The 18104-nt window shown below is 49.3% G+C and overlaps 1 protein-coding gene across 1 annotated transcript in view; it reads right to left on the reverse strand.

Moving 5' to 3' along the window:
• The window catches only part of Cdyl2 (chromodomain Y like 2), a 162483-nt gene extending 144646 nt beyond the window's left edge, over positions 1-17837 (reverse strand). The window contains exon 1 of the mRNA XM_046434719.2: positions 17595-17837. Within this exon, the coding sequence (XP_046290675.1) occupies positions 17595-17618 (24 nt within the window). The 5' untranslated portion in view covers positions 17619-17837. The remainder of the gene's footprint in view (positions 1-17594) is intronic.
• Positions 17838-18104: the final 267 nt, after the last annotated feature.

Raw genomic sequence — 18104 nt, forward strand, 5'->3', positions numbered from 1 at the left:
AGACCCCATTTCAAAAGGAAACAATAAAAAGGGGTGGGAATATAGCCCAGTGGTAGAATGTTCCTGGATTCAATGCCCGGTATCTTCTAAAAAAATAAACCATTAAAAATAAAAATTTTATATTTACATTTTTCCACAATTTATAAATATAGTAAGTAGGGCTGGGGTTGTGGCTCAGCAGTAGAGCGCTCGCCAAGCACGTACGAGGCACTGGGTTTGATCCTCAGTCCCACATGTAAGTAAATAAATAAAGGTCAATCAACAACTTAAAAAATAAATGAATAAATAGATAGATATAGTAAGTGCATATACATATAAATAAAACTGGCACCAAAAATGTAAGTATAATCTTTAATATATGTAATTTTATTTTTCTTTTCTACTTTACTACTGTTTTTGCTTCTCTTTACATTATTTTTTTCTTTATAATGTCTTTTCATTTTGCTATCCTTTTTCTGACTTTTTGAGATGAACTGAATTCATTCTTTTTTGCTTCTGACTTAAGGTTATGAATGTTCCTCTGGGTACCACTTTACCCACTGTGCAGAAGTTTTAAAACAATGGTTTTTACTTCATGTTATTTTTTTTAATATTTATTCTACATTTCAGGTTTTCCTAAGACTCAATTAATTAAAAATTCAGCACACAAATTATGAGATGTGACCTCTGCTGATGAACCTAGAATTCTTCTAGGTCATACATTTAAAAATGGCATTGACAGACTTGAGAGTAACCAGACAACAACCAGTAGGGTACAGGGTTGAGAAGCACATCAAGAGCAGAGTGGGAGGAAAAGAGACAGTGATTTTGAATCTGGAAGAAAACAGCCCAAACGTGGTGGTCCAGAGCTTTCTGGAATCTGGAGGGATTTTCACGAGCACGTCTTATGTTCTAGGTGCAGGGGCACTGCACCGGCCGAGGCAGAGCTGGCTCTGCCTTTCAGAAGACAGTCCTGAAATAAGCACTGGAGCCACTGACTGAGGGGAACGGGCTGTGGAGAAGCCCGGGAAGCTCAGGGAGTGCAGAGCAAGGGCCAACCTGGCCTGGGAGGTCAGAGAAGCCCAGAGCTCAAGAGAGAGAGGGATCAGGCAAGTCCAAAGAAACAGCATGAGCAAGGTCATGAAGCAAAGGAGGTTTAGATGAACTGAAAGAGTCGGTGAGCAGGCAAAGGAGGGTGGTGGGCAAGCCTGGGGGCCAAGCCACAGCCCATCCTTATAAGAATCGGGGCTTTTGCCCCAGAGCCACGAGGCCACGGAAGACATTTTCAGAATTACCTTCTCACACAATCACTTTGGATACACTGTGGGAACAGAAGGTGGCAAAAGATCCAGCTGTCCACTTACTTGTGCACCTACTTCAGAGAGGTGTCTAGTCAGTCCTTTGCCCATCTTTAAGGGTTATTTGATACTGAATAGTTTGAGTTCCCTGTATGTCTTGGCTATTAGCCCCTTTTCTACAAATGATTTGCAAATATTTTCTCCAAATCTGCAGGTCAGGTGTCTCTTCCGCCTCTGTTTCCTGTTATACAGAAGCTGTTTAGTTTGATGCCATCCATTTTCCTATTTTGATTTTGTTGCTTGTGCTCTTGGAGCCGTAGCCAAGAACTCTCGGGCTGACGATGTCACGGAGTGCCTCCCGTTTTCTTCTAGTACTTTCATAGTTTTAGGTCTTAAGTGTTCAATCCCTTTAGAGTTGATTCTTGTATTAGTGATAAGGAAAGGGCCCATTTCCGCTCATCTGCATGTGGATATCCAGTTTTCCCAACACCACTTATTGAAGAGACTGTCCTTTCCCTAATGTGTGTTCTTGGCACCTTTGTCAAAAACTAATCGACTGAAGATATGTGAGTTTATTTCTGGGCTGTCTATCCTATTCCTTCCCTTGTCACTGTGTTTTTATGCCAATACCATGCAGTTTTAATTATTACAGCTTTGGGGGGGAAAAAGCTACTATAGGCAACCATCAGAAAATGCAAATCAAAACTACAGTGAGTTGTCATCTCACACCTGTCAGATTGGCTATTATTAGAAAGATGAAAGTGTTGGTGAGAATATGAGAAAAGGGGGCCCTTATACACCACTGGTGGTATTGTATATTAGTACGGCCATTATGGAAAATAGGACAAGAGTCCTCTAAAAACCGAAAATAAAAGTACGATTTGATCCATCAGTCCCACTGCTGGGTACCTGCTACCGGCTGCACCCAAAGGAACGGAAAGCAGTGGGCAAAAGGGGAGGCTGCCCACACTCCCTCGCTCACTGCAGCTCCACTCACAACAGCAAGATACAGAAACCGCCTAGGTGTCCATCAATGGATAAACGGGTCTTATAAAATGAGGTACACATACACAACGGAATACTGTTCAGCAAAGAATAAATAAATAAATAAATAAACTAGAAAGTGTGTGAATGGTGAAAGAACCTCGAAGGTACTGTGAAGTAAATAAGCCAGGCACAGAAGAACAAATTCCCACATGTGCTCACTCACGCATGGAACCTAAAAAAGCACAGCTCTTGGAAGTGGAGGGTAGAATGCTGGCTCTCAGGGGCCAGCCAGGGCAGCGGGCAGGAAACAGGGATGCTGACCAGTGGGCACCGAGTTAACATGGAGGAAAGACTTCTGTGCTCCTCTGGACGGCAGACCAGAGCCAATCATAATGCACTGCACGTTTCAAAACAGCCAAGAGTCACGATTTCAAGTATTCTCACCACAAAGAAAGAATAAACCTCTGAGGTGACAGATATGCTAATCCCTCTGATTTGATCACCCTACCACGGGTGTATAACACACACCGTACACCACAAATGTGTGCAATCGTTATTTAAAAAAAAAGAAAGACCCTTGTAAAGGAATGCCCTGGAGTGGCGATGGTCAACGAAAGTGAAGATCCTGGTGACTCAATTCACGGCCCCACAGACACCAACTGACAAGGCCACTTCAGCTCACTGGACCCAGCGCTTCCCAACAGCTAGCACCAGGCCGAGATGGAGGCACTGGGCCATCTAGTGAGAGGGACGTGTGTGCTGTCAGGAGTCACAAGAGGGCATGAAAGATAATCTGACCTCTAAGGAGAAATGCCACCCCACCTGGACAACTCGGTGGGAAACCTCCGAGAAAGAAGGACATTGCCCGTGTGTCTGTCACCTCACATCTATGACAACTCACAACTCAGGCTGCTCCTTCCAGAACACACCCACAAACCACTGTCAGTACAGGACGGGGTTGGGAGAGCCTTAGCCCCACCAGTGCTAGGACTGAAGGCACGCATGGTGGGCTGGGCCACTAGGGGGCGTGCCCTGGGGCATGCATCTGCCCTGGTGAGGAGCACTCACAGTGCTTCCTGTGGCTACGCTTCTAGTCACCTTGCTCCACCACACACTTCCACCGTGATGCTCGGCCTCCCTCAGGCCCCCAGGAAGGCAGTCGGCTGTGTATGCACTGAGACCTCTGAAACTGTGAGCCCCAAGTTCATCTTTCCCCTCTAAAGTTGTTCTTGTCAGGTCTTTTGATCACAGCAGTGAAAAAGCTGACTAAAACAGTGCATGACAGCTTGTCCTGCAGGTGGCAAAAACACACATCTCTTTGCAGTTCTTTGAATTTAAGAATTTAAGATGTAAATGCTTCTACTTATTCAAACATTAACAATGAAGGATAAAAAAAACTGTGGTATATATACACAATGGAGTATTACTCAGTCAGAAAGAAGAATTCTGGCATATGGCGGTAAATGGATGGAACTGGAGAACATTGTGCTAAGTGAAATAATCCAGTCCCAAAAAGTCAAAGATTAAGTTTTCTCTGATACGCAGAAGCTAATTCATAACAAGGTGTGGAAGGAAAGAAAGGGAAAAAGGGAGAAGGCATTTCATCAAAATAGAAGAAGGATCAGTAGATAGACTAGAAAAAAGATGAAGGGGATGGAGGGGGAGGAAGGAGCCAGGGAATACAGCACAATGGATCCCAACACCAAGTACATCCACAGACATTAATGAAAAAAACAACTATAAACAGACTGCAGAAAGGTCAGGAGAGGGAGGGGCAGGCAGAGGGAGGGGGGGCGGCAGGAGTGCTGGGGACCAAGTTAGAGAAAATCACGTTCCACGCTTTTGTGATTATGTTAAAATCCATCCTGATGTTATACGTAATTTTTAAAAGTCAATTTTAAAAACAGTGCAGACCTGTTTGCCAGGATCTGGACTCGGTCACCTCACCCACGGGAAGCCAGCTTTCCACAGCACCTTACCAAGTCAGCCACGGTCACCAGGAAGTTTGAAATGACCACCCTGACAATCCCGGGGTGAAGGGATGCTAACACCACGCCAGCCACGGTGAAGAGGAAGACGTGGACGGTGCAGAGGCCCAGCAGGATGCTGCAAGGGCCCCGCGGGAGAAGTACCCACCAAGGACGCCACCAGCTAGCTGCCCTCCAAACCAGTAATGGGGCCTGAGTGAAGGCCTCAGACCCCGGTTCTGCCATCACCACCACCCGCGTGGGCAGAGCCCAGCTGTTCTGAGGAGCGGGGCTGAAGGCGGTGCTGACCACGGGAACTCCCTGTGCCGTCCCTCCACAGACAACAGGCACCCATGGCTGTGGTCTTACAGAGCCTGGAGAAGAGCAAGACGTGCCTCTTCTCAGTGCCACACTGATGATCACCGTGCTCTGTCTGCTGGTGTGTGTGGCTGCCCTTCACTTAGAAGAATGTGGCCTATGTGAAGACGGATTCTTCAAAGAAACGGTGCTTTGAATCCCACTACGTGACCTGACTTCCAACAGTCCCCACATGAGTCTGGATTTCCATGAAAAGTTGAGGTTATCAAATGTTCCCCATCAATGTCAAGGCCTGTGATTGCAGTCGGGTGAGAAGGCAGGTCCCAGCCCTACTCTTCATCACCAAAAGAATTCAAGGAGGCATAGGACGTTCTGGGCCTCGCTGACCTCCTTTGAGAAATCTGCACAAGAAAGCAATGACAGCATCAAGACTTCCAAAGCAGCTCTCCAGAACAGTCCAGGAAGACGCTGTCTGTCTCACGTAGACCCACAGACGTCAGTGAAGACAACAGTCAGTTTTCGCATCTCAACCGTTGGTCTCGTTCTTTATCACCTGCTGGAGGTGTTAGTCACTCCGGACCTTCATCCCGCCAAGACCCTGCAATCCTCCTAATACAGTACCGCACAAACTTCACTGATTACCCAAAGCTAGATGTTTTCAACGAGTCTGGCTCATAGGAAAACAATGTCCACTGGTAAAAATCACACTGAACTGAAAAACACTAAAAGACTTTAAATGCCTTCAAACATCCCACCAAACAGGTTGTAGACATCTGAGACAGTTCTGACTTTCCTGTAACTTAAAGACCTGACTATATCAATGCTTCCATAAACAGACTATGGTTCGAAACTCGCACCACGCTTAGGTGTAAAGACGGAACAAGTCAGATCGATTCACAAGCCCCACTCAAAGCCCTCAACCTAATGGGAGATTTCAAAAATAAGACAGTGTTTCGGTAAAGCCAAGCAAGTGTCAGCACAAGGAGCGGGACTCTGTAGGAGCCTAAAGAAGGGGCAGAAAGGCTTGGAGAATGAAGGAAGCCTTGCCCAACGCAACATCCAAGCTGACACTGGGAGGAGGGGCAGGGGGCAGGGGTGGACAGTGTCCATCACCTGGAGTGGGATTAAAGGAAGGAGTGTGGCGAGCTCAAGGAGCTACGCGCAGCTCTCTGGGCAGAAGGCATGCTCTACATGGGGGACGCATGGAGGGACAAGACTCAAATCACAAAGCTTACACGGAAATTAACGCTCTTTCATTAGGAAAGAGACGTGACGAAGTGAGGGTCTGAGGAAGACCCTTGTGAGTAGAATGTGCAGAAAAACTGGAGTGGGCAGGAGCAGACCCAGAGATAGCACTCGAGACCCCAACAGTTATTCCATTCAGAGTCCCCTGGACTGAAGTGGTGAGGGTCTCAGGAGGAGGAAGTACTCGGGCTGCTGAATGAAAGGAACAGACAGGTGTCTGCGCTCAGCAAAGGAGGCCAGCCTCTGGCCCAGGAACAGGGATGGAGGCCAGGAATCCAGGAGGAAGATCCTAAGTTCACCTTTGGATATTTTAGTTTAAAAGGCCCCAGTGGAATTGGATAGGTCTGGAGCTCAGGAGAAAAAGTCAGGCAAGTGTCAAAACTTAGAAACTGTCCCTACAGTGACTAAACAGGACAGCAAGGGAAACCTGGGACAAACCATTTCTCCTGTCTTAGCTGCCAAGGTCAAGGAACTGGCAGCAGGAGATAAAGATGCAAAGGCCCCTGAGGCTCCAGGAGCTCTCAAGAGAAATGCTCCAAGAACAAGGGGTGGAGACCAGCAGGAGCCCAGCCTCCAGAGGCTTCCCTGCAGGAGATCCCAGGCCAGAGCTGCCCGGGCAGTGGAGGGAATCGCAAGCACCGTCCCAGCACAAGGCCAGTGTGTCCAAACTCAGACTCAGGCTGCCCGAAGAGGCTGGCAAATGACAAAGGATGTCATCAGGGAGGGACCAATGTGACAGATGTCTGTCCACTGGGATCCAAAGCAGAAGGGGATCCTGAGCACACGGTTTGTCATCATTAAGGGCAAGAACAGGTGGAGACCTAGAGGAGTGATATGAGGTGATACTCCTCCCAGGTCCCTCTACTCCATCGATTACCCGTGCCCGCAGCTGCAAGGACTATCCTGCTGCTACAGGCTCACAGATGTGCCCCTTGCCGTGAGCAGCCTACCAGCAGTGACCGGTTAATGTGGGGATAGGAGGGCCCAGTTCCCTCTCCTCGACTGGGGACACTTCTGAAGGGCCACCACAGCTCAGAGCTGACCACAGGATCAGCGGAGACTCTTAACCTCACTGTGGGAGAGCTTCACATCTGCCCAGTCCCACCTTCCTCAAGGCCTTACAGGCCCATCTCACGAGAACATTCCTCAGTAAGCCCTCGGGTGTCCACTCCACAGTCTGTCTCCAGGCCGAAAGGAAAGCGAGGAACTGGGAGACGGGAGAGCGAGAAGTGAAAGATGGAGACCAGGCAGAGACACACAAGGGAGTCTGTCAGAGCTGGCAAATAAAGGCAGGTCCCTCCACAGGGGAGAGAGGCAACAAGGCTTGAGTTCTGGGCTTTTATGGGGGAGCTCAGGGATTAGAGCCAGGTGGATCCTCAGGTGGGTGATTAAGGGCAGGGTGGGTACGCCCTTGGGTGGGAAAGAATTCCAGGTTAAGGGTGGGGCTGGTGTCTGAGGGAGTGGTAATACGCCCTGGGGCAGGAAAATGGCGGCTGTTACTTAGATGGCAGCCCAGATCCTAGCAAGGACCTCACACAGGCCACCCACCCTAAATGGATGGTGTGCGTCCACCCAGAGGCCGAGCAGAGGGCTGAAACCACTGCTGGGAGTGAAAGGGGCTGACACATGTGCAAGTTAACCAAGGACGGCCACTGGCCTCCCATGGCCACCCACAGGAGGAACAGCGCCTGAGGGCTTCAGTTGCTCTCAGGAACTTGCATCACCTAGTAAACCTACACAAGATCCAGTGGAAGGAAAAGGGAAACCTGTATTTCCAGGAAAACTCGAAGAGCTCTTCTCAGAAAAGGGAGGAACCAGCGCCACACAGCAGCAGTGCAGGAGGCTCACTGAAGGGACGGCCAGTGAATGCTTCAGGTCCCTGCCTGAGGTCCCTGCCTAGCACCTGGACGGCCATCTTAAGTGACAGGCACCATTTTAAGAAAAACATGGCCTTCCCGCCCAAGGGCATTTCTGAGAAGGGCTCTCCACTCCCTCACACCAACCCCACCCCTAACCACCATTAGGACCCACCCGCTCTAATCCCTGAGCCTGCCCCATAAGAGTCCCAAGCCCCAAGCCTGTTTTGCGTCTCTCCGTCTATGGAGACAAGGCCTTTGTTTGTCATCTCTGACAAATAAACTCTCCTGTGTCTCCGCCTGGTCTCCGCCTCTCACTTCTGTCTCTTTGCTTCCTTTCAGCCTGAACCACAGGTTTCAACGATTTCAACCATTCCTTCAGTGTCTCTTGAAAGGATGAAATATGCCCTGCAAAGAGCCACAAGCTGGGAACACAACCATGAATAGTCCAGGTGGGTTCCTCCTCCCACAGAGCTGAGTCTAGCAGGAGATGGGGGCTCCGCCGTGTAACCATTTCCCCTACCCAGACTTTCCCCAGAACTATATGCGTGACACCTGTGGTCATTTCTTAGTGCAGACGTCTACTCTAAGTTTAACTGGCAACACTTTCTGACCACTGAGTTAACTGAGCAGTAAATACTCTTTTAACGAACAAAAACTCTCAATGAAATCCAAGGATGTCAGCTGCCATCCTGTGACAGCCACAAAAGTCAACTTCTTCCTGAAATCGGTTTGCTTGGACATGAGAAACCTGACCTGGACTTTGCCATGAACAGTGGTTGTACGTGGCTTCTACTCACTCTCTCCAATTTAAGTCAGGGCAGAAGGACTCAGAATTCTTAATAAACCCCAACAATATGAGATACTAAGTGTGGACATCCATTGTATCGCACACTGAAAATCATGCAAGGTCTAGAACATTCACCACCACCCGCCTGGACCCTGAGTGGTATCTGAGTGCATGACTGTATTGGTTCCCACAATTTTACACAAGCAGACAGAGATAGGCCTGAAGGTTTCTTAGGAACCACACAGACCTACAATATTGCTAAAAAGGCCATTTATCAGAAGTTCTAATATATGTCCAGGGTGCAGAAAAAAGCTGTATTCTTGGGCCTGCTTACAAAAAAGAGTTGGCCTGGCTGCACCTTTAACATATGAAAAACTCCAAAGTGTTAAAAATACAGTACGGAACATATGTGGGTGTTGGGTTTTTAATTACTACATTTTTAAATGATAGCTTAAAAGGCATTCATGGCCAAAGTCCCAGCACCAAGCAGAGTTCTAGGCACGTAGTAAACATACAACAAACACTTGATAGGTGAATTATTGAACAAATGGCTATTTTTAAATAAAATCCAAATCCAGCTCCACAGTTTGTCAGTGAGACCCTCGAGACATAATTTTTAAAACACTGGACTAGAAGACAAGAAAATGAAAATCAAGGAGGAAAATGCCCTGATCAAGAATTTGAGAATAAGGCAGATCCCCTTCCTCAGATGGGGGCATTCCTGGCCCGGCAAAGCCCCTGTCCCACAGATGAGTCCCTGAAGCCTCCTAAGTCACTTATATAAAGCAGCACGGTAACAGGTCAACACCAGAAGACTCTGGGAGTCAAGAGGGTTGGGGAACAGCAGCCACCTTAAGAGAAACCAGGAAATGACAAACCTCGAGGCCTCTTTGGCTTTTTAAGGGTCCATGATCAATGGCTGGCCTTCCCCTGGAGAGGGTGACCTGCAGAGGCAGCAGCTCCTACCCACTGGCTAAGGTACTGGCCACAGGAGCGTGGCACATCAGGACCTCCCACTCACCTGCCTCGGAGCTCGCCGCTGACTCAGCGAGGGAGAACTTCGGACCCAGGACAGGCCTGCCTTGGAGCCAGCAGCACACATGGCTGCCTGAGCGGTTCCAGCGTGCGAGCACACCCGGGCCTGAGAGTCCCTGGACACTGGTTGTCGCCCAGAGCTCGGGGCCCTCGGCTTGCTCCTCTTCATACGCACAAACCAGACAGCAGGGGCTACTGAGAAGCAAGGCACTTAGTGAAGTGATCCACGAGTCAGGAGGACAGCCTCTGCTTCACAGTCATGGCCACCAAGGTCCTGATGATGACAAGCTCATCCAGCACACACTGCTACCAGAGGTGACGTGTGGGGGAGAGGCAGAGCCCTGGCCTCCACACATGAAGGGACTTGCTGAAGGAACAGCAAGCCTGTTCTAATATATGTTAGAGCAGGAGGCTGTTCTGGACAGGAGGCTATGGGGAGGGCAGGCTGGAACTTGGGCCTGGCCTCGGGTGCTGTCCATGGGTGGAATTTCTTGTTTTTCTGGAAAGCCTCTTGGGGGCCTTGCAGCTGACTGATCCAGGGCCACGGAGATTATCTAGATGACCTCCCTTAAAGTCAACTGATTAAGGACTTAAACCACATTACAGAAACCTCACAGCAATGCCCGGATGAGTGTTTGACCAAAGAACTGGAGATGGGAGGCCGGAGCCAGCCCTGCGGACACCTAAACCTGACGGCCACACTGGCTCACCAACAGCCATCACGGTCTGCTGACTCTGCTCCTCCCCTCGGATCCATGCTACCTCGATGACAGCCTCATGCAGAATTCTGTCTCCTCATCCTCAACCCAGAAAGAACTCTTCCTTGAGCAAATTTTATTTAGAAAGGTTCTGTGGGACTACACATTCTGCTTCTTTTCTCCAGTTAAAATTAGTGGAGACCTCAGACCCGACATCGGAGGTGAGCAGAAGGGCCCTAGGGCTTATGGAAAATCACGTCTAAGAACTGAGGTCCAGTAACCCAACGTCTCCACCCCCATCTTTAAGCATTCAAGCTCTCAAGCAGCAGAGCACATGTAGAACCCAGGTGAGGTGGCCGACCCCTGAGCACCTGGTTAACACCTTTCCTCTCTCCTCACCACCACACCTGAGACCGGAAAGCACTGCCCATAGGTGTCTACATCCACCTTCCCCTGTCCTCATCAGGCTGCCGCCACACCCTCCCAGGCCCAAGAACACAGCAGCGGCATAGCTGCCTCCCAGGGCTCACCAAGGACCTGCTGGTTATTAGGTCCAAGGTCACTTCGACCACCTCATCTTTTTCCATGTCGACAGCTCCCAAGTCACCTCTAAAGCAATGGGTGACAGCGCCACAGTGGGGAATTCTGGCAGTGCTGGAGTCAACTGGACTGAAGAGGGAACAAAGCAGTGCCCTTCAGAAGAGAAACTGGGACACAAAAAGGGATAGACCTCAAGGCTTCTCAGGAAACCATGGCTTTTTACAGCCCAGTCAGGATGCGACAGAAGATTTCCGTGACAGCCACACCCTTGGTTTTTCTTCTATTGTTCATGTTAGTCCTTTGATCTTCTTTCTCTTCCCCATCTCTAAAATGTCCACTTTCCCCATCACCAAACCCCCCTGACATCTACACTCTGCTCTTTGGTTCCAGCTGGACCTGTGTCGCCAGGGTTCCCAGCCGCTGTCTCCATGCTCCATCCTGCTCCTGAGCTCTGGCTCCCGGGGCCCACTGTTCTGAAGTCTGAACCTGAAGTCCCACCCGCTCTCCTGATTCACTGCCCTTCCGGCTGCCTCTGCACTTGCCCCAAATGCTGCCTCCTCCCTGGAGCTGCCAGCCATCCCAAGAACTAACACAGGAAGCTGGAAGCCACCCCTCAAGTCCCGCCTCCCCTCAATCCCACACAGGATCAGCAAAGCTTGATTCAAGAACAGCGGAAAATGACACTTGTATTCAGCCTCCTTTGCAGCTAGGCTTGAGGGCAACCACGTGATCGAGTTCAGGAAAGGAGGTGCGAGGACCCTGGGGAACCTGCACAGGCTGTCTGTGGAGAGACCACTTTAGCCCTTCCATCTAGAGCTCCAAGGCCACCTTGGCCCCTGACATGACCTTGAGGACAGAAGTCACAGCTGAAGATGACAGAAGAGATGAAACTTCAAAGAGTATCACAGCAATCCAGGACTGCCCAACTCCAAACGTTATTTCATACAAAAGAACAAATCTTGGTTAAGCACTGTTCTTTATGTTTTCTATTTTATGCTGCCAAACATGATCCTGTCTGAGATCCCAAACGCGCTGATTCTTTTTGAGTCTTTCAATCCCACCCACTTCTCTCCACCCCTGCTGCCACTCCCCTTCATTCAAGCCACCATCATCTCGGTTCAACTGCTGCACACAGTATCAGCCAGTCACCCCACTTCTGGTCTTCTCCAATAAACTACCGTCAATTTCTGAAGGCAGTCTAGAATTTGTATCAACAGTGTTTAAAATGTTCACATTTTTCAAACTAATGATTTCTCAGTATTTAGCCTGAGGAAAAGAGTAAGATATGCCTACAGATTATAAGGTTTATGGATGTTCATAACAGTAAAACTGACAGTGGTTTACAAATGAAAATAATCCAGGTGTCCAACAGGGGATTAGTTACAGAAAAAAATGGCACATTCAAGAGAAAATTAACCTGCCATTAAAAAAATCAAGCCAAGCATAGTGGCTTGATTTTTAATGGCAGGTTAAGAATCCTGTAATGCCACTGACTCAGAGGCTGAGGCAGGAGGATCCCAAGATTGAGGCCAGTCCAGGCAACTGAGTGAGAACCTCAGCAACTCAGCAAGACCCTGTCTTGAAATAAAAAATCAAAAGGGTTAGGGATGGAGTTCAGTGGTAAACCATCCCTGGGTTCAATCCCCAGTATGTATGTATGTATATGTATGTATGTATGTATGTATCTCTCTCTCTCATACACACACACACACATACAGAGTATATTTAAGTGATTTAAGTGAAAATAAAACGAGTTATAAATAGCATGTGCCCTATTTTCCAATTTGGTTTTTATTATTACATAAAATATGTACGGTAAACAATTACACTCTTCCTTTGTATCTACACCAAAAAACTAACATTTTACTTAATTTAGCTATCACATTAATACTGAACACAATTATATACTAAATGCTTAATAACAGTTACCTTAGGTATTATAACTTTTTACTTCTATTTTTAAAAGATATAACAATAAATATACATTGCTTTTCAAAACTGAAAAGATCTCAGATATTCTCAATTAATCCTGCAAATCTGATCATGCTCAGATCCTAGGTCAACGTCTTCACAGCCATCACCTTCTCAAGGATGCTCCCTCCCTTAAACCAACGCAAACCCATTGGAGATCATTTAAAATAATTTTCAAAAGGAGACCCACATACCCACTCCATATTCATCAGGCACCTACTATGTGCCAAAGAATCAATTCAACTCCTCAAATACTCGTGCAGGGATTCAAGAAGTTGGGTCCCACACTGTTCTGCTAGTACATGTTTTTTTGTTTTTTGTTTTTGTTTTTTGTTTTTTTGACAGGAATCTTCTTAAATGCGACTGGTAAATAGGGGACGTGACACCAGTGGAATGACACTAGCCTATTGGTTCAAGTGTGATTCTTCCTAGCTGGTTGAAATTTTGAAGCCATCACTGGCGACCACTCTCACAGGAGAAGACTTAACAACAGATGAAGGCCCTAGAAGCAAAGGGCGATGCACTCAGTGCCTTCCTTTAACGTGAGTGGTGGCTGATTTGGTGACTTTGAGAGGGCTTGCCACTATGTTAACCTGCATGGCCAAGCTGCAAGAGCAGAGGAAGAAGCCACAAACCATCTCTCCCCACACAGCTGAGTGAAGAAAGCTGCGTCCTGGACCAGAATGGATTTGATGGAATAGTCTTTATGAGAAGCGAATGTCCTCCAGAGAAGGGACACAAGCTCAGTGTGTGCCGCCGTGAAGGACTGCCGGGTGGGGCACGCACCAGCCAGCCGAGGCCCACGGCCCTGCATTTGTATTAGGCTTGCCTTGGTTCTCAGTGTTCTGGTTACAGGTTGCAGTCTGCTTCAGGGCTGCTTCTCCCATAAGCTCTGTTATTTTTAGCATGTGGTTCTAGTGCGCAAGGTGCATATATAGCTCCAGAGTGGAGGTGCCTGTGCTCATCACTGTGGAGTCCATTTTTAACTGAAGTAAATTCTTTCCAACAAAACTCAAACGATTCCATTGTTATTGACTTTATTTGGAATGAAATGAAAGTATTTTATCATTGACGTTACACAATCACACACATAACTACACACAGGCACGTGGAGCTCTCTGTATACACCTAGTGATAAGGATGCACATCAATCCCAAAAGAAAGAAAGACTGCACATCTTAGAAGCATCTCATCCTTTTAAGTTGGAACTTTGGAAAGTTGACACAAAAAGAACCATCAGGCCCATTTCTGTAAACTTCAACCTGGCCAGTGCTGCCCTCTTCCAAGGACCTACAGCTTTCTCTTCCAGCACCTTTGCCTACAAAGTGGAGCCCTCCTCCAGTGTCCGACTACCAACACCAGGGAAAGCCACGTGGCTGAAGCTTAAATGCGCAGCATCCTTCTTCTCTGGAAGAAGACACCAGCCTGCTTCTCTGGTAAGAAGCGAGACACACTTCCTCCCGGAGAGAGAGTTGAGCCACCCTACACATGGTTTCAAGAGACTATGAGCAAGAGACGTGAAGAAAACAGAGGATGATACTCAAAAGACCACCTAAAGTGTTTTATTTATACTTAAATCAGACTTGTGCTCAAGGATTCAGTCAATGAAGAACTTAATGTGAAGGAGCTGGGGACCCACAGATGACAAATCTGGGTTTCCTATTCTACTGATGATGTCTTCCTGATACCCAAATACCTTAGTAAACAACTGACCAGAATCCTGGGGTTGTAGACTCTAATGCCCACTGGAGCCAGATTAAAAATGTAAGCGTGAAGAAGTACACGGTTACAGAGCATTAGAGACAGTGACAAACTGTCTCTAACTGTCATTAGAGGTCATGACAATCTAGAACACCATCTGAAAATTATGAAGTTCAGTTTTCTTATCCACAGTGAGGCAAGGTACGCACACAAGCGCGCACAACACACACACACACACACACACACACACACAGAGCCTAGACCTGGCCCCTGGGCTGCCACTTACGATCCCTACATTCAGCAAGATGTAGGCCAGGGCATCTGAAAAAGGAACTCGCTTTACAACTAGGCCTATGTCTGACTCCATGGCGTTAATCGATATTTAAAAACACCTTCATGTAGGTGATGGCTACAATGTACTGGAAGAGGAGGAGGACTCTATTATAGGAGAAACAAGGCAGAACCATCTATCAAGATCCAAAATTGAGGGACCTGAGCGCGATTCTGTCTTCCTTCAAGATCACTCAACAGTGCCATTACATACACAAAATTTTCTTCTTTTGATGTCTTTAAACTCAGTACCTATGTCTTAAAAAAAAAAAAAGTGCTCTTTGAGGAACATTTGCTCTGTACAATTGAATTGTCTGAAACACCAAAGAGAAGATGAAGACTCTACAAGTCTTGAAATTCAGAAATCACATCTTCACCATAAAGGGTCAAAAATAGTGTCAGCACAAAGGTAAAATATGTTAATGACAAAGGCAGTCATTCCGAGTCCACTCAAAATGCAGTTTATTGGTTAAAGGTTATGAGAAGCCACTTTATGTACATTCAAGTATAACAGTTAATTAAAGTAACAGCATAATTTAGAATGAGATCTGGTTTTTTCCTTTCAAGATCAGTCATTATACTAGGTATTCCAAGATTTTTTCTTAATCAATATCCTATTTTTATGCATACAACAATGTTACAGTTAGAAGTCTATGTACACTTAGCAGTTCTTAATTGTTTTTAAAGTTAAATTTGAACAACAAATTAAATTCCTCAGTATATGTTATATAATGTAGACACAGACTATTAAAATGTTGACATTGGTTATATTCTCATAATGCAATTTAGCCCTTTTAGTAATGACTATGCAAATAATCAGCCACAGGAAAACCATTTTACAACTAGTACAATTACCTACTATCACAGAAGTAATTATTATTATTGTCTGCTTATTGAACTTCAATAAGAACTCTTGAGGTGCTAAGATAGTTCAAGGCCGTTGTGAAAATTCCCCTCTTCAGACTCATCTGGCAACTATAATTACCAACGTTAAGGAGGGCAGTTTCAGATGAACATTAAGCAAGAAATTATCCCCAGAAGGTTTGTAAGTTCCAAATTTTAAATGGGGAAACACTGATGGCTGGTGATGATAGGTCCTCTTAAAGCCTCCGCCATGCAACTTTTACCTGGGCAAGGTCAGCAGCTCTAACACATTGGGCAACAATGGACAGAAAAACTCCATGATCTCAACAAGATTAGTTTTGCCCCTGAACATCTCCTTTTAGCCAAGGTCCTGGTGGGGCTGGTTATACTACAGGAAGTTCAAAATTTCCATTTCACTGTGATTCAATTTGAGTTTCTGGAAATGGCTCTGCCATCTTGAAAGAGACCCAAGAGCTCTAATGGTCCCATTGGTTGTCTCTGCCAAAGTTCTTCAACAAGTTTCCATCCAACTTCATCTTCTCTACCAGTACAGGGATCAGGAATGCCACAGGGCAGACAAGAGGGCAACTTACATCATTCAATAAGTGCTAAGGCTGCTCCTAGCTGCATATGGGTTAGTGATCCATGACTGGGCCTCACGAAGCCCTGGTTACACAGGAGGCCAAGATGCTAACTTGCCTATTTTCCATTCATCTCCCTCACCAGCCAGCAAATCCATCTGATAAAGTTTGAGCTACCTGTGAGACCCAGAAGAAAGCGCTCACCATGGGTGAATCACCCCCTCTAGTCTCTTAGCCAGAAGGAGAATCCCACTGCTTCTAGGTTTTTGTCTCAATTCACCCAAAAGTCTTGAAATTCAGAACTGGTGTTAACTGACTTATGTTCAGGGGAGTCCAGGTCTAGAGTGACCCTTGAGCTGGCTTCTTGCAGGATCAGCAGGCCTTTTGGTTGAAGATGGCCCATCTGTTGGCTTCTTTATCCAGAACCTTCTCTCGGGAGCCAACCCCTCTCTGGCTCCAGGGAGCGCTGCTGGTTTCTTGTTTGGTCCACTTGTCCACGTCCAGAGCTGGTACGTGTGCAGTCCAGGGCTGGTTAAGCCCTAGCTCTCCAGAGGTCACGGGTACCAGGGGTATTTCTATCTTGTTTGAAGGTGCCAGACTACTATCTGCCTTCACCCCTCTGGAACGATTTCAAAATACCTAGGGCTGCCCACCACCTGCGTGGACCTGGAGTGTGGTATCCGCTGAGGGTGGCGGAGGGTGGCGGGGGCAAGGCTCCCATCCTCGTCCTCTGGCAACGTGTTACCACCCACCTCCGACTTCCATGTTCCCTTCCCTTCCACCGAGGGCCTCCGCAGCGCCCCCTCTCGGCCCCGGCGAGAACGACACCCGCAAGGGCCGCCCCCACGCCCCAGCCCAGAGGGTCGGAGCCCGCCGCGGGGCAGCAGGTGGGGGGGAGGGGCGGGGCCGGGGACGGTTTAGCGGGCGTCCCCCGAGCCCCGCCGGCCGCCCCGTCCGCAGCCCTCGGCCCGCCGCGCCCCGCGGGCTCCGCTCGGCCGCCCGCCCCCCGGCCTCCGCGCCCCCGGCCCGGCCGCGCACCCCAGCCCCGCACCCCCGCCGGCCGCGGCGCGGCCCCCGCATTCCCGGCACGTCCGGCGCCGACTTTACCTGTACTTTCTGCACTCGGGGCGGCTCGTCGGGCGAGACACCTCCCCGGGACCGCTACCTCCCCCGCCCGGCGCCGCCCGGCTTCCTCCTTCCCCTCCAAGGCCGCAAAGTAGATGGAGTAAGAGTGTGTGCGAGAGAAAGAGAAAGGCGGCGGGCGCCGGCGCCGCGGGAGGCGGCGGGCGGCGGGCGGGCGGCGCGCCCGGCCCCCGCCACCCTCCGCCGCCGCCGCCGCGGGCTCGGCAACTCCGCTCGTGCCCGGCCCGGCCCGGCCCCGCCGCCCGCCGCCGCCCGCGGGCTGGGGCCGACCCGCGCCCCGCGTCCCCGTACCTCGTAAAGGTCCCCAGAAGCCATGCCAGGCTGCGGAACTTGGCTCGCCGGGTGTGCGCGTCTGCTCGCTCGCGCCCTCCGTGCGTGTGCGCGCGGGGGCCAGTGTGCGCGTGTGTGCGCGCGTGTGTGTGCGAGTGTGTGGTGTGTTGAGTAAACTGTGTTTTTGCAGAATGACAGGCTTGGGGGCTGCCTATGCGCAGAATCGGAGCGGGCGGCGGCGGGGCTGGCGTAACCGGCAGCGGCGGCGGCGGCGGCGGCGGCACGAGCGCGGGCAGCAGCGACGGCCGCGCAGCGCGCCCGGGAGCACGGACGCGGCCCGAGCGACGCGGCCCCCGCGACCCGGCGGCGGAGGCTGCAGCCGGCAACGACTCGCCCCGGCGCCGCCTGCAGGAAGCCGCCCCGCGCCCGCCGCCGGCCCGGACGCTGCTGCCACTGGGCGAGTCCCCGCCCCCCGGGAGCCCGGCCCGGCCCCCGGGGCGGGGGGGGCGGGGGCGGCGGCCCGGCCGCGCC

This window comes from Marmota monax, unplaced genomic scaffold (assembly GCF_021218885.2).
Source record: "Marmota monax isolate L192 unplaced genomic scaffold, Marmota_monax_Labrador192_F-V1.1 WCK01_AAM20220418_F8-fsc00024, whole genome shotgun sequence".
Lineage (NCBI taxonomy): Eukaryota > Metazoa > Chordata > Mammalia > Rodentia > Sciuridae > Marmota > Marmota monax.